At 51.5% G+C, this 13,158-nt stretch overlaps 1 protein-coding gene across 3 annotated transcripts; it reads left to right on the forward strand.

The window, feature by feature from the left end:
* Window positions 1–816: 816 nt before the first annotated feature.
* ubl3b (ubiquitin-like 3b) lies at window positions 817–12,821 on the forward strand. 3 transcript variants are annotated; one of them, XM_015351712.2, is made up of 6 exons: window positions 817–1,198; window positions 1,791–1,858; window positions 6,809–6,917; window positions 7,357–7,443; window positions 7,841–7,918; window positions 8,698–12,821. In XM_015351712.2, exons 2-6 carry the CDS (start codon window positions 1,832–1,834, stop codon window positions 8,748–8,750), a joined length of 354 nt encoding a protein of 117 aa, XP_015207198.1. In that variant the 5' UTR covers window positions 817–1,198; window positions 1,791–1,831; the 3' UTR covers window positions 8,751–12,821. The 3 variants fall into 3 exon arrangements, with proteins under 3 accessions (XP_015207198.1, XP_015207199.1, XP_006632923.1); XM_015351713.2 differs by having other exon boundaries at window positions 1,804–1,858; XM_006632860.3 differs by having other exon boundaries at window positions 818–1,858.
* Window positions 12,822–13,158: the final 337 nt, after the last annotated feature.

Genomic DNA, 13,158 nt, shown 5'->3' on the forward strand with positions numbered 1-13,158 from the left:
GACCTGCTACACTTGCCAGCTGTGAGTTGCAGAGTGATATAGGTGCTGGCTGATGATTATATACACCGGATGTGTTCATTTTAAGAAGCTATGTAGGTTAACATCGGGAGGTATTGAAAGGAGGTTTGCACAACCTGGATGAGTCGTCTTGGAAATATTACACAACAGACAGATTGTAACACCACGTTCCCTACTAGAGCTTCCCGTGTTGCTCACGAATCCACAGTGGTCACGACGTCACGCACAGAACGGCGTGTCTTTTTAATCTTCCGTTGTGCAGGGGGTTGGGCAAACTGACCCCAAAACGAAAAACATCGCGAATGAGGAGGCGTGGATTAGCCAGGAAGTGTTTTGCGCTGCATTTTGGTAAATTAAGTTTATTTGATCTTTCCGTCACTATGCTGAAGCTTCAGTAGAGTAGTGTTTGGTGCTTGAAAAACAGAATTTTGGTGTTGACCAGGATTTTGAATGTAGACTTATATATATATTTAGGATAGACAGAATATATATTTAGGTGTCAATGAGAAAATAGTATATTATATCCCCTACACAACATGCTCTTTTGTGTAGGGGATATTTGAGTGATCTTATATGTTCATATTAGTATCTAACAAAATACTACTAACTACTAAATAGTTTTAATGCTGGTGGCACAGGATGTTTAACAAAATATTATAACTTATTATTATTGCGGCGTTGAGATAAACGTGCTTTCGAACTTCAGCCGAATTAAAATACTGCAGTTGTGAAACAGGAAGCAATCTATGAAAAATACAAATCCCATGATGCTCGTCTGGGTTGCGTTTCCTGAGTGGAGAGGCCAGCTGACTTCCGGTGTCTTTAAATCGACTGCCATTAAGTCAGTCCGTCCGGGCTGCTTGTGTTTTCTGGCGGATCGGAGCGGTCCAGACGGCGAAAATATAGATGGAAAAGGACATCTTTATTCCGGTTTAGATATTTTTAGAATCGAAAGAGAGGTCGGCAGCTGCTTGAGCGGCGCTTCGATGTAGTTTGTTCGATATTGCGAAATCTGTTTGTTTTTTTGTTTTGCGTGTGTCTTCTGTTTTCGTTGCGGTTCCTCTTTGCTGCTCTAAAATGCTGCTGGACTCAGGACTGTCCGTCACCCGCTCAGAACGGACACGGGTTTATCAAACCGGCCACTGGTTTTAAACGACCGTCGGAGCCTTCTGTTTAAAGAGTGAGTGGGGGGATGACCTCTTCATAGCCCTTTCTGATAAATCAGGAACTTCCAGCTTTCTAGTGCGTCCGTCTACAGGCCTTTTTTGATAAATCTCGGAATTTATCTCACGCCTGGATGAAGAACGGCTGTGTGTGTGTGTGGAATATATTGTTACATGACGACGTGTAAAATATTGATTGTCCTGAATACTGGCGGCGCCGCTGGATCTTGGAGGAGCTCCTAAAAACACAGCGAGTTGAGGAGGATGTGAGAAGAGTTTATCCCGTCGGTAAACAGCCCCTCGGTGCACAGATGCACGCCGTTCGTGGCAGTTCTGTGAGCCGCTGTTGTTAATGGCGCTTGTTGGTGTTGCGTGTGTTGGTTTGTAGGCGGTCTGACAACAGGCCGCTAGCCCCCCTGGACTCGTGAAGTAGTAGTACTACCGTCGCCCTGAAAGCGCATTTTCACGAGCCGGTCGCGCCTGTGCCGGGCTGTGTAACGCGTGGGTGAGACGGGGGGGGGGAGGGAGGCGGAAGAGAAACGCATAAACATTGCCTTTGTATCGGCTCGGGGGGGGGAGGTTGAACTCGCTTCCTGCTCCGACCCACAGTGTCTTTGTGAAGGCCAGCGACGGGACCCGGTGACGCCGACATGACTTCTCATCGAGACCAGGAGACGGTGAGTCCCTTCGCTGGGCGTTTTGTGTTTGTCGGTTCCGGGAGCCTGGCGTTCCGGGGTTCACATGTATCCTGCGTAGAGCTACTTAAAAACGAAAGACCCCTCTCCGTTGCCGGGGTTACCATCTGTCACGTCTTGCTTCGGAGCGACTGCCCCGAATCCTGAATCTCTCCCCGCGCCCACCCCAAATCTCATCGGCTTTAATGGAGTCAGGTGGCACTTTGAAATGAAATAACTCTCCGGGAGGACAGAGGTCAAGTCGCCGTTTCTCCCATGGAGAGGCAGAGTGTGTCATTAGGTGGGTGAAGAAGGCATCCTGGACAGTCCGGTCTTCTGAAATAACTGCCCCTGGATGAGTCTTTTTTGTTTTGCAGGGGTAATAGCCAGTCTTGCATTTCGCAAGCAGTGCAAAGCAGCCATTAATTTCTGTCGCAGCTGGCATGCCCATTGCAAATGTCCATTTCTCTTGTCTTTCTGGTGGCTGGAGTTGACTTGGAACCGAGAACAAGAGCATCGTCTTGTGTTTTACAGCGGTCTCACCAGGGGCTCTGTGATCTGATGTTTATGTAAGGGGTGATTGCTGGTGGGGGAGGGAAAACGATGAGTTCTCACCCAGGAATGAGAGGGCTCAAATTCAGGCCTCCCCTGTATCCAGCTTAGTCTTCTATTTTGCTGCTGTCTTTTGAGGAAGTCCAAGTCATGGTGGTTGTCGTTGCGGCCTTGTGGTGCTGGGCTCCTGGGTTCAGTTCCAGACCTGGAGTGCAGTCTGTGTGGAGTTTGTATATTCTGTATGTGTTCGTGTGGGTTTCCTCCCAGGGTCCACAGACGTGCCGGTAGGGTAACTGGCTCCTGGGTAAACTGGCCCTGATGTGGGGTTGCCTGTCCAGGGTGTAGCCTCCCTAATGCCGGTTCTTGCTGGCTCAGGCTCCAGCTCCTCCTCCGATCAGTATTGGATAAAATGGGGAAAATGGGAAACGCTTGGAGAGGGCAGTAGGATCAGCTGCCACGGTGGCTGTGCATCTCGAATGTGAGTGAGGGACCGTCGTGTGGAGGAAAGTGTTACTGGTAAACCAGGATCCTCCAGTCTGATTCGGACATATCGGTCATTGTGGGGGGGTCTCTCCTAACTGCTGACGCGGGAGAGCGCTGTGTCTATGAACATCTTCTGTTTTGGAGACCGCGAGCCATTGAATACATCTGTATGAAACATTTCTCAAGTGGCAGGTGTTAATTATATAGAGCCACGTATGAGTATTGAGTGCTTGGAGTGGAGTGTCCAGAAAAGCTCTATATAAGTGTAAGCAATTATTATTATAATAAGTATCCCAGCGGTGTAAGAAGAGGGTGCTGTTCAGGAGCTTGGAGCCATGCTTTCACAAAGGAGATCCTTCGGATGCGTTCCTGGCCTTGAACCTTTCGCCCCGGCTCCGTGATGCTGGTTGTAGCTTTTCGTGAAGCACCGTGGTCTGTTGATTTAAACTCTTCTTGGACTCCAGGGGTCTCGGGCTTAGACTTATGTGGGAGAAAATGCACCTGGATACAAAAAGGATAGTTGAAGATGTACAGATGAGAGAAACCCGTTTACCAGGCGTAAGCTTTGTAGCTTCTCGCTAGGCAGTGTACTGTATATGTTCGACTGCTGAGCTCCATTGTGTTGGGAGTCTTACCTTCTCCCAGCAAGGGAAGCTTCTGAAAGCCCAAGGCCTGTAAATGCTGGCCATTTTTTTTTTGCTTTTGTGAGGAAGTCCTGAACCCTTAAAGGTAACGGGGGGGAGAAATGAAACCACAGCGAGTGAAGTGGGGCAGGTGGCGCGGCCCCCCACTCCTTCTCCGTTTCCTCGTTTTGATCGTCGAGCAGAGAGTTATGTTTTTAACAAGGTATGCATGTGCTGTTTTAAGTCACAAAGTCATCAGTTGTATACATTTTTCAAGGTTGATGAGTGAGATGTGTAGAACAATGATACAGTTACATTGGCTCAAGAGTTTAATGGGGGGGAAAAACTGAGACTTTAAGTTTCACCACAAAGCAGGTTTTTGTTTTTGCAAAGGAGAGCTTTGCAGAGTTTGCAGCTTGAAGGAGGCCAGGATTCAGTACTGTCTCAGTGGCGCACGGTTCCCACCCAGCTCTTGGGGAGTCGAGCCCTGGCCAGTGTCCACCCTCATTCTGCCGTCTCGTGTCATTTTGACATGACTTCGTCGTCCTGCCGGGCCAGGGAGGGTTGAAGTAAAAGTTGTTTGTCCTGCGTCAGTTGGATCGTGTAGCTCGTGTTTTCCTCCCCCTCCTCACGTTTTTTAACAGTACATACTGTACATTCTTATTTTCCTTACATTTAAGAGAATCTGCTTGCCTTGTGCAGTGCAGCTGCGCCTGTTGCACGGCAGGTGTTGTCTTTTACAGTTGCGGTCTTATCCTTTTCCCTGAACTAGTTGGGCAGGTCTGACAGACAGCCTTTCCGTTGCTGTCCTGTTGCCATGATCTCGCCCCTGGAGCGCTGCACTGGTCTTCCTTTGGGCTCACGGAAACGAAAGGATCACCATTGCTGTGCATCGGGTTTGCCCCCATGATTCCTTAAAAAAAAGTCAGGAACTGAGGTTACTGAGGCCTGCAGAGCACAGAGCCTTCAGAGAGGTCTTGTTAGTCAAGGAGAGGCTTATGAGCTAAAAGAATAAATGAAGTGTTGTTGTTGCTGTACTTAAGTTATTTTTAGTGCACTAATACTAGTCTTGGCTAGACAGTGGTATTTCGTTCTGTTTTAAATGTAACATTCATACGGGAATTAATGACGGGTGCTGGCTTAGCAGAAGCTTGCAATAAAAAAAAGGGCTTTGCAGAGCAAGCAGGCCTGTGGCTTTTGCAGGTTGAAGCAAATCTTGTGCATTTCATCGAAAAGGCGGTGTGAGGTTGTCAAGAAGGCCTGGGCCACGAACGTACAGTTTGCCTCAGTCTTTACAAGCTCATTTTGACACTGGGGAAAACCCCAGACATAACCTCTAGCGGGCAGGAAATGGGTGTGCTGTCGTACAGGGCCGCGCGCTGGCTGGTGGTGCGTTTATGTTGGCAGAAAAAATAGAAGGTCCTTTCAGGTCTGTGGTCCAGTGTTCAGCTCTGCCTCTCTGCAGTCGGAGAAGCCTGTCGGCCAGTAGGTGTGCAGAGGAACAGAACCGCTGATCTTGCTGTGGTTCAGGACAGTCCGTGGTGTTCTCCGTGCTGCCCTTGACATCTGCAGTGAAGGGCATTCTGGGAAGGATAGCTAGATGGAGTGTGGACAGATACTAGGGAGGGGGAGCTTCTCCTTGGGCTGGAATTAGTAATGTCCTTATTTGCACCCAAAGGGAGGATCATAACTGTTTTACTAGAGAAGTCCTAATTATTCCCACACAATGTGATAATTTTGGAAATAAAACATTCGCTCATTTCATCCACCTTTTCGTTTGGTCGAGATCTGCTCTCGTTTCTCGACGTCAGCTGGGCAGATGCGAGACGGCCCCACGTGGGGGTCTTGGTTAAAAGCTCCCCCGTCAGCCGCATTCACGATCCCAGTTGTTTTGGGAACTCTCCCAGGCGGAGGCTGGCGGGACTGTGTCCTGGCCGCTCGGAAAGCGATGTGATCGATCGCGACAGCGCTGTGGGCGATGATGGGCGGTCCGGCTCGTTTGTGGGCTTTGAGGACTTTGACACCTTGGCGGTTTGATGAAGACTCTGAAGTGCAGTGCAGAGGGTTGCTCATCTTGCTTGGAGAGATCCCTTCCTTATGGCCACATATTGCACAGTCCGGTTTGTAGGTCATAATGTGTTGGGCCCTTTGAGACGCCCCGCTGGGGAAAATGTTTGTAGGTCAAGGCTGGAGCAAGGGAATGGCTGTTTCCCAGCTCTGCACAGCACCTCTCTGCTTTCCCCCTGCAACTGGTGCAACGAGGCAAGACCCTCCACTGTTCACATTGCTCACGCGTGTTCAGCTGCGTCTTCAACTTGACATCTCGGGCCGAGAGGCCGTGGGGGTGGTGTTTCTGCTCGGAGTGGGGGCAGGGCGGGTTAGGGCGACGCTCCCGTTTCCTCTGGTACACGACGGCACGAAGGACCAGGCCTGAAACCCCCCCCCCCGGCCGATGTTGTGGCCATGAAAATGGAATCCCCTCCCCCACCCCGGCCCGAGCCGGCGGGAACACCTGGGACGGTCCCAGCAGCGCGGACAGTGTGTGGACTGTTCAGAGCTCTCCCCGCGCAGGAGGAGGAGGAGAGCCAAAATAAGAGCTCGCTTGTCTTCACATGCCAATGAGACTGGCTGGCTGGGAAACCATTTTTTTTTTTAATAGAAAAGGGCTAAATTGAAGTACACTCAAACCCAGGTTTCGTGGTTCATGCCAGTGACATGGGCTAGGGCCTGATCTCTTTTTAAGTGCCCTCAAAAGAGTGTTGGAGCCAACAGTATTACTGTGTACTTTTTTTTAACAATAGCAACTGAATGTAAGGAATTATTATTATATTATGATGTACAGTGCTTTTCTGGACAATCCACTCAAAGCGCTTTACATGTAATGGGGATTTCCACCACCAGTGTGCAGCCCCACCTGGATGATGTGACACCTGCTCTCAGTGGGGAGGAGAGCAGAGTGATGAAGCCAGTTCAGAGATGGGGATTATTAGGAGGCCGTGTTTCCAAATAGGCTTTGTACTTTCAAACGTTTTTTTTCCCCAAGGTATTGTAATAAATAGCCATCCTTTTAATCTGAAGTTGTAATGATCTGAAGAGCACCGACCTAGGGTCAGAAACTCGGACTCCTCCGAGAGTACTGTCCTTGTTTTCCTGTGAGCGACTTGTGAAATGGCAGGGGATGCCTGGCGGGGCACGGTTATACCTCTCGAGCCGCCTCGTTGGTCTTGTGGAGGTAGGAAAGTCGAGAAGTGTTATTCCTGAACTAACGGCTCGGGTCTCTCCCCCCCCCTCCCAGGTGAACCTCCGTCTGATCCTGGTGAGCGGGAAGACCAAGGACTTCAGCTTCTCCCCCAACGACTCGGCCACTGACATCGCCAAGCACGTCTACGACCACTGGCCCATGGGTGAGCGGCTGGGCGCGGGCGCGGGTCCGAGCTGGGCGGCGAGGCGCCGAGACCGCCGGGCTGTGAGGCAGTGGCAGCAACTAAGCAACTGAGGGTCCGAATGCATGGAAGTCCTCCTGTTTTACTGACTGGAAGGGCCAGTGTCCTCTCCATTATGGAGAGGATGTGGTCAGAGAGCCATTCTCTTTGTGTGTGTGTTGCTGGAATAGAATAAACTTGGTTCCATCCAGTGGGCATGCTAAAAAAAACTCCTTCCTGCTCTAAGGCCGAAGACATCCAATCAAATCTCCGTTAAGGGGCAGGTTACTGGTTGGTCGGCCCTATGCAGGTGAAAGCCATGATTTTGTGATGCTGGCAGACGAGGCCCCCTTGTTCCCAGTGTTTGTGTGGCTGGGGCAGGCCTCTCCCTGCCGGTGCTGACTGTCCTGTCCTGTTGCAGACTGGGAGGAGGAGCAGGTCAGCAGCCCCGGCATCCTGCGGCTCATCTTCCAGGGCCGCTTCCTGCACGGCAACGTCACGCTGGGAGGTGAGGACCCCCCCGGCTGTCCCTTCCTGTGCCGCTCGCCTCTCCTCTTCACCCCGGGGGCGGCGGGTGGTGGTGGCGGCGGCAGTGGGTCACGCTACTGCCTCAGGGCTCCAGGCTGCTGCGTTCCAAGTCCTTCTGGACTGAAACCTGGAGTTCCGGCTTTGACGCGGCACCGCTGCAGCCCACCCCCGCCTCATGTCACCCGTCTCTTCCTCTCGCCCCCCCTCCATGTTCCTGTTGCATTAATTGCAGCTCCTTCTTCCTTCTTGTTTCTCTCCAATGCTCCGCCGCCACTTTTCCCTCCTGTTCTCATGTTCTCACTGGGGTGAGGCGGCGGCGGGCATCTCCGGTGGCTCTGCTCTTCTGTTTCTGTATTAAAATTCTCCCTCCCCTCCAGCTCTGAAGCTCCCCCCCGGCAGAACGACGGTGATGCACCTGGTTGCCCGGGAGACCCTGCCTGAGCCGAACTCCCACGGTGAGCCAGCTGGCAGCCCCCCTCCGGGTCCGATCTCGGCATCCAGGGTGGGCTGCAGCCCTTCGGACATGCAGGGCAGCGGCGCACGATGATGAATAACTGGGGCAGCGAGATGTGCATTTTTAACCAGCACTAAGCACAGAACGGGGCACGCACCAGCAAAGCACTTTCTGGAGTAGCTTAGCCAAGTGATTTGAAACAAGAGCTGATGCGAACTCTTCTGCAGGGGGTTGACGGGAGAAAATGTACCAGCTGTGGGAGCTGGTTCTAAATATACCAAGGATTTGCGTTACTGGATGTACTGGGGAGGGTCATGTTCAGGACAAAACCAGCTGTTCAGTCCCTCAGCTGGGTGCTCACTAGGTGAGGTCATGCTGTTTAGCAATATAACCGAGCGATTGGTAGGTACAGTTTATACACGTTGCGAAGGTAATGAAACGCCTAAAAATATAAAATGTCATACCTGTGTCTGTGAGTAAAGTTACTTGTACTTGATCTCCCTCCTGTGCGCAGCCTCCTGACTGTGGGGATATGGCGGCGCAGGTTTGCAGACACTAGATTCTGCAGTAGTAACACTGCAGTAACCCTGGTGTTGGGTTTTGTCACCACAGGAAGTGTAGAAACCAGACTAGAGTCGGGGGAGGCATCTCGGAGTGAAAATAATCCAGTCAAACTCAAACTCTGCTCGCTGTCGACAGGGCGACTCAGGTGGGCACAGTGCCGTAGCTGTTTCCAGACATGCAGTCCAATGTCTGCTTCTTTCCTCTCCTCTTCCCCAGGTCAGAGGAACCGGGAGAAAACTACAGAGAGCAGCTGCTGTCTGCTTCTGTGAACCCCTCACTCCCAGCCCCTCCTGTCCTTTGCCCCCCGTTTGTCCACCTCCTGCAACCTGAGGGCTGGAAGTGAAGATCTGGCTGCCTAAACCCCCCCACACACCCCCTCCATCACTCCCACCCACTCGTCGCCATACTGGACGATAACGAAGACGAAGGCCGCCTCAAATCCCGAAAGGATTTCCGCGTTTGCCAACACAAATCCTGAAGGAGCCCGTACCCTGCTCCACCGCCGCTTGGCCCTGCTCTTCTGGCGTGAGGCCGGGGAGAAACGCAGTGGCTCGCTGACCGGGTGCCCTCGGAGGAGGCAGGGGGCTGCCTGCCTGTGATCCGGCAGGGCCCTGTCCGACGTGGCCTGAGCAGCCGAGCCATGTGCCACTGTTTGTCCCCCCACCAGGAACGCTGGACTAGAGATCCGCTTCCGCGCTGGTGTTCCCCCGACACCAGAGTATTCCGGATTCTGCCTTACCTTCTTTTATTGTATTTGCTTTGTTGTGACTGTTGGGGTCGAGTGTGGACGCACACAGCAACACCTTCTCCTACTCCGAATGAGGATCTCCGTGGTTTTGACGGGAGGAGAGATGCCTCGATGAGCGACAATAGGGGTGGCTCATCTTTTTAACAGCTTCCCCGTTTCTTTATTCCTGGGAACGCCTTTTTTTTTTTGTCCGGGGGGGGCGGGTGAGCCGCAAGCGAACCCCGCCTCCTGGCCGCGGGCTAGACCGCACCTGTAATGGCCAGTACGCGTCCCGGTGCATCCTGGGAAAGCCGGGGGTGGGCTTGCGCGCAGCGCACCGACGCCGTGGAGGCGAGGGCTTCGCCGGCGGGCAGGGAGGATGAGGACGAACCCCCCGCGGGTTGCAGTCGCAGCGCCAGGCCTCTTCCCCGAGGCTTCCCGTCGTCGCTGTGAATCCTGTTGCCCGCCGGCCCCCTGCCTCCTGTCCTGCGCTGCAGGCCGGGTGAGGCCTGCCCGCTCTACGGATTGGGACTTTTGCTTGGCTTGTTTAAAAGGCGCAGGTGCGCAGAGAGGTTATTTCCCTCAACACGGCTTCAGTAAACCCTTGGAGACTCCTGTGCACCCGGGAGACGGGTTCGGATCTGCCTCCCGGAGCTCCTGCAGGAGGAGCGGCCGTGCCGCCGAGCGAGCAAGCGAGCGATGTCGTCCCAGGGGTGCGGAACACCCCCCCCCCACAGCTGTCTGCCCGGCGCTGGGCTGCACCTGCCCTGGAGCAGGGAAGGGCTTGGGGATCGGGTCTCGAGGACTGGCCGGACGACTTGGCCTGCCGTGAGACACGTGCGCGTTACTGAACGCAGATCCTCTCCGGCCAGGCGCTGGGAACCCAGTTCAGCCTTTCGCTGGTGTCGGGCGAGGGGCCTTTTTTCAAAATTTGAAATAGCCAGTCTGGGGGCAGTGTTACAAAATGCCGAAGAAGAGATTGTCTTTCTTAATGGGGGAAAAAAATGTTTGCTTCCCAGGGTGTGTCTGTCCCAAGGGCAGGAGCAGAGAACCGGACACCCTTAATCTCGCTGGTTCTCTCTCTCTCCTACGTTTTAGCTGCTGCAGTGTTTTTTTTTTTATCTTCCATCTTGAATTTCTCCAGCGTTAATCCTTCAATTATGCTGTTCAGTGTACAATCTTGAATGCAGGCTTTCTTGTAATGGCGGTCTACCGGTGTCGTCTTCTGAGCCTTGGAAACCGAGAGGGGCTGCTAGCTCGGTTTCCCAGTCCTGATCGTGACACCCCCCACCCTCCTGCCAGATCAGCTTCCAATGATCAAGTTAACTAATTAAAGCCTTAACGGGCTTAGGAGGTTTACTTGGAACTGTTTTGTTTGCCTAGACCCACGTGATTTTTGCCTTCTAAAAAAAAAAGTTACAGAAGTATCTTGAGATGCCAATTTTTGGTTACAAAAAATCTTGTAGACGTTCCAGGCAAGCAGTATGTTTCTTCGATTAAGGATGAAGCAGTTGTGGGGTCCCCAGAACTAGGGGTAGGGACCCTTGTTCTACAGGGCCCTTAGTCGATCACAGGGGGGTTCAGTCCTAGTCCTGTAGGGCTGGAGTCTCTCTGAAGGAGCAGCGCTTGGGCAGCTGAAGGAAATTAGATTTGTTCATCTTGGACACTGATGTGCAATGAGCTGCATGAGGTTGTGCAGGCCTGTGATAAAAAAAAGATAAAAGGCGTAGACGCCACTCGGCCTCCTGGGCCTGGATCTGACAGCCCTGGTCTTGTTTTTGGTGTTTGTCCCCATCTCTAAAAATACCTTGAGCCCATTTTGTTTCCCAATTTAGAAATCGTAAGCCATCCGGTTTAGTGCAAGTTTCTTTTAATCCCTTAAAACAAAAGCTTGTGACTGTGTCAAGGATGACCAGGCCTGATTGCCTCAGCTAGATCACCAATCCTGATCACCCGTCACGCATGAAGATCAAGATTGGACTTGTTCCTGTGCTGCGGTTTCCAGTTTTGCCCCCAAGTGCTCCCGTTATGTTATACAGTGGGGGTGGATTGAGCGAAGTAATTCCAAGGATAATGTTTAAAATTAACATGAACATTAATAATGAAATTACCTCTCCAAAATAAACACCAAACACAAAAGGCCTGTAACTAATCTGTGTCCAGCCCTGGGCTTGAGTAATCCAGCAGATTTTATAGGTCACCATTAAATCAGATTTTTAAGACCTGGCACAATTTAATGCTCAATTCTGGGTGATGATGGAGCAATTAAGAGATCGTTTGTTTTATTCAGGGCTGACAGTTTGTTTCAGTGTTCCCTTAATTGAAAACTGTATTTCCTTAACTGCTCAGTAACGTGCCAGTGTGCCCAGTATTTAGAAGTGGGTGATTCGGGATGACTCGTCAGCCCTACTGCAGTGGGGTTCTCTGGGATCAGGAATGGAGACCCCCCCGATTTAGACTTTTCTGTCTGTGGCCTTGAACTGAACACAGCCTGAACACCTGCTGGTGTGTTCAAAGGGTGAGAGTTTCTTCCTACCCAAATGTTTTGTTTTGCATTGACCACGTCACGTATTCGTGATCATCCTGCCCGCCTTGAAAGCTGAAACGCTGGGATCGCTGGGGTTGACCCGCAAGAGAGAGAGGGGCGCCAGTCCGGGAGGAGCTGTGAGCTCACTCGTGCGGGCCCTACCGCTGCGTCCTCGTACGCAGACTCCGGAGCTCCCTCTGTTGTGCGACTGACCGCGACGAGTCGGTGTGCCGGCGCTCGGCGCTGCTAAGGTCCGCAGGCCCGGTGTATTAACGCCCGGCACACGCATCTCTCTGCGGTGTTCGCGGCCTGCAGAGTGGCGCATGAGGCTCCTGTGCGTTTGGGAGAAGAAAATGGGAACTTGGCATCCGTCTGTGTTTGTGTGTGTGTGTTTTTTTTAACGCAACTCCCTCCACGCCCGCGCGCGCGGAGAGAATGGCTGCACCTTGATAGGGAGGTGTTGGCGTTGATGTCACGTGGCCGAAACCCTCCGTGGATTCGGTGCTGACTGGCTAGCGCGCACTGGCGGAAGAGCGGCTCCACGGCGCGGGGCTGCGGTGACGCTTTAGCCGCGTGGCGGCAGTGTGATTTGCATGATACTACGTCAGCCCAGAACAGGAACTGCAGTATGACGCACCTTTACAGACTTTATGCGTAAGGGTACTGTCTGGACACTAAAGTATCCGTAATTTTACCTTGGTGTGTATGCATTTTTTTTCTTCTCTTGGAAATACTAATATTAAAAGAATTATAAATAGAAATTCTATCGTTTATCAGCGTTGTTCGTATATTTTACTACTAAAATAAATTGCTGATTCTTTTTTTTTTTTAAATAAAGAACTGGACTCTGTCCCTAGTATGAAAGGCGAGATAAGGCGTCGCCAGCTGGGACAGTTCTTCTGGAATAAACTTTTTAAAAAAATGACGCGTCTCTGCCGTCAGCCGTCCGTAGGTAACAGACATACATGTGAATTAGTGCCGGTCGATGACACTGCTGAGAGTTTGTGCTTAAATAAAAATGTAAAATATGAAATGGTCTGCTTTCAGCTTGTATTGTAAATTAATAAATCAGTTTAAAGGTAAGAATTGTACTCTCCTCATTTCGTGCAACTGATGGGTTTTGCATTTTCCTAAAACAGCATAGTTAGTAAAAATAAAAAATGTACCCTCATTTGTACACTGAATGTGCCCAGAATATGCACAGTAGTCTACAGTAAGAAGTTCCTATGACATTCAGACGGCCAGAGGTCAGGATCCAATAATCACCTAAGGAACAATGCATAAGATAATAATAATTGCGTAATGGGGATCCCCTCCACCACCACCAATGTGCAGCCCCACCTGGATGATGCGACGGCAGCCATAGTGCGCCAGAACGCTCACCACACATCAGCTCTCAGTGGGGAGGAGAGCAGAGTAATGA

Source organism: Lepisosteus oculatus, chromosome 8 (assembly GCF_040954835.1).
Source record: "Lepisosteus oculatus isolate fLepOcu1 chromosome 8, fLepOcu1.hap2, whole genome shotgun sequence".
Classification (NCBI taxonomy): Eukaryota; Metazoa; Chordata; class Actinopteri; order Semionotiformes; family Lepisosteidae; genus Lepisosteus; species Lepisosteus oculatus.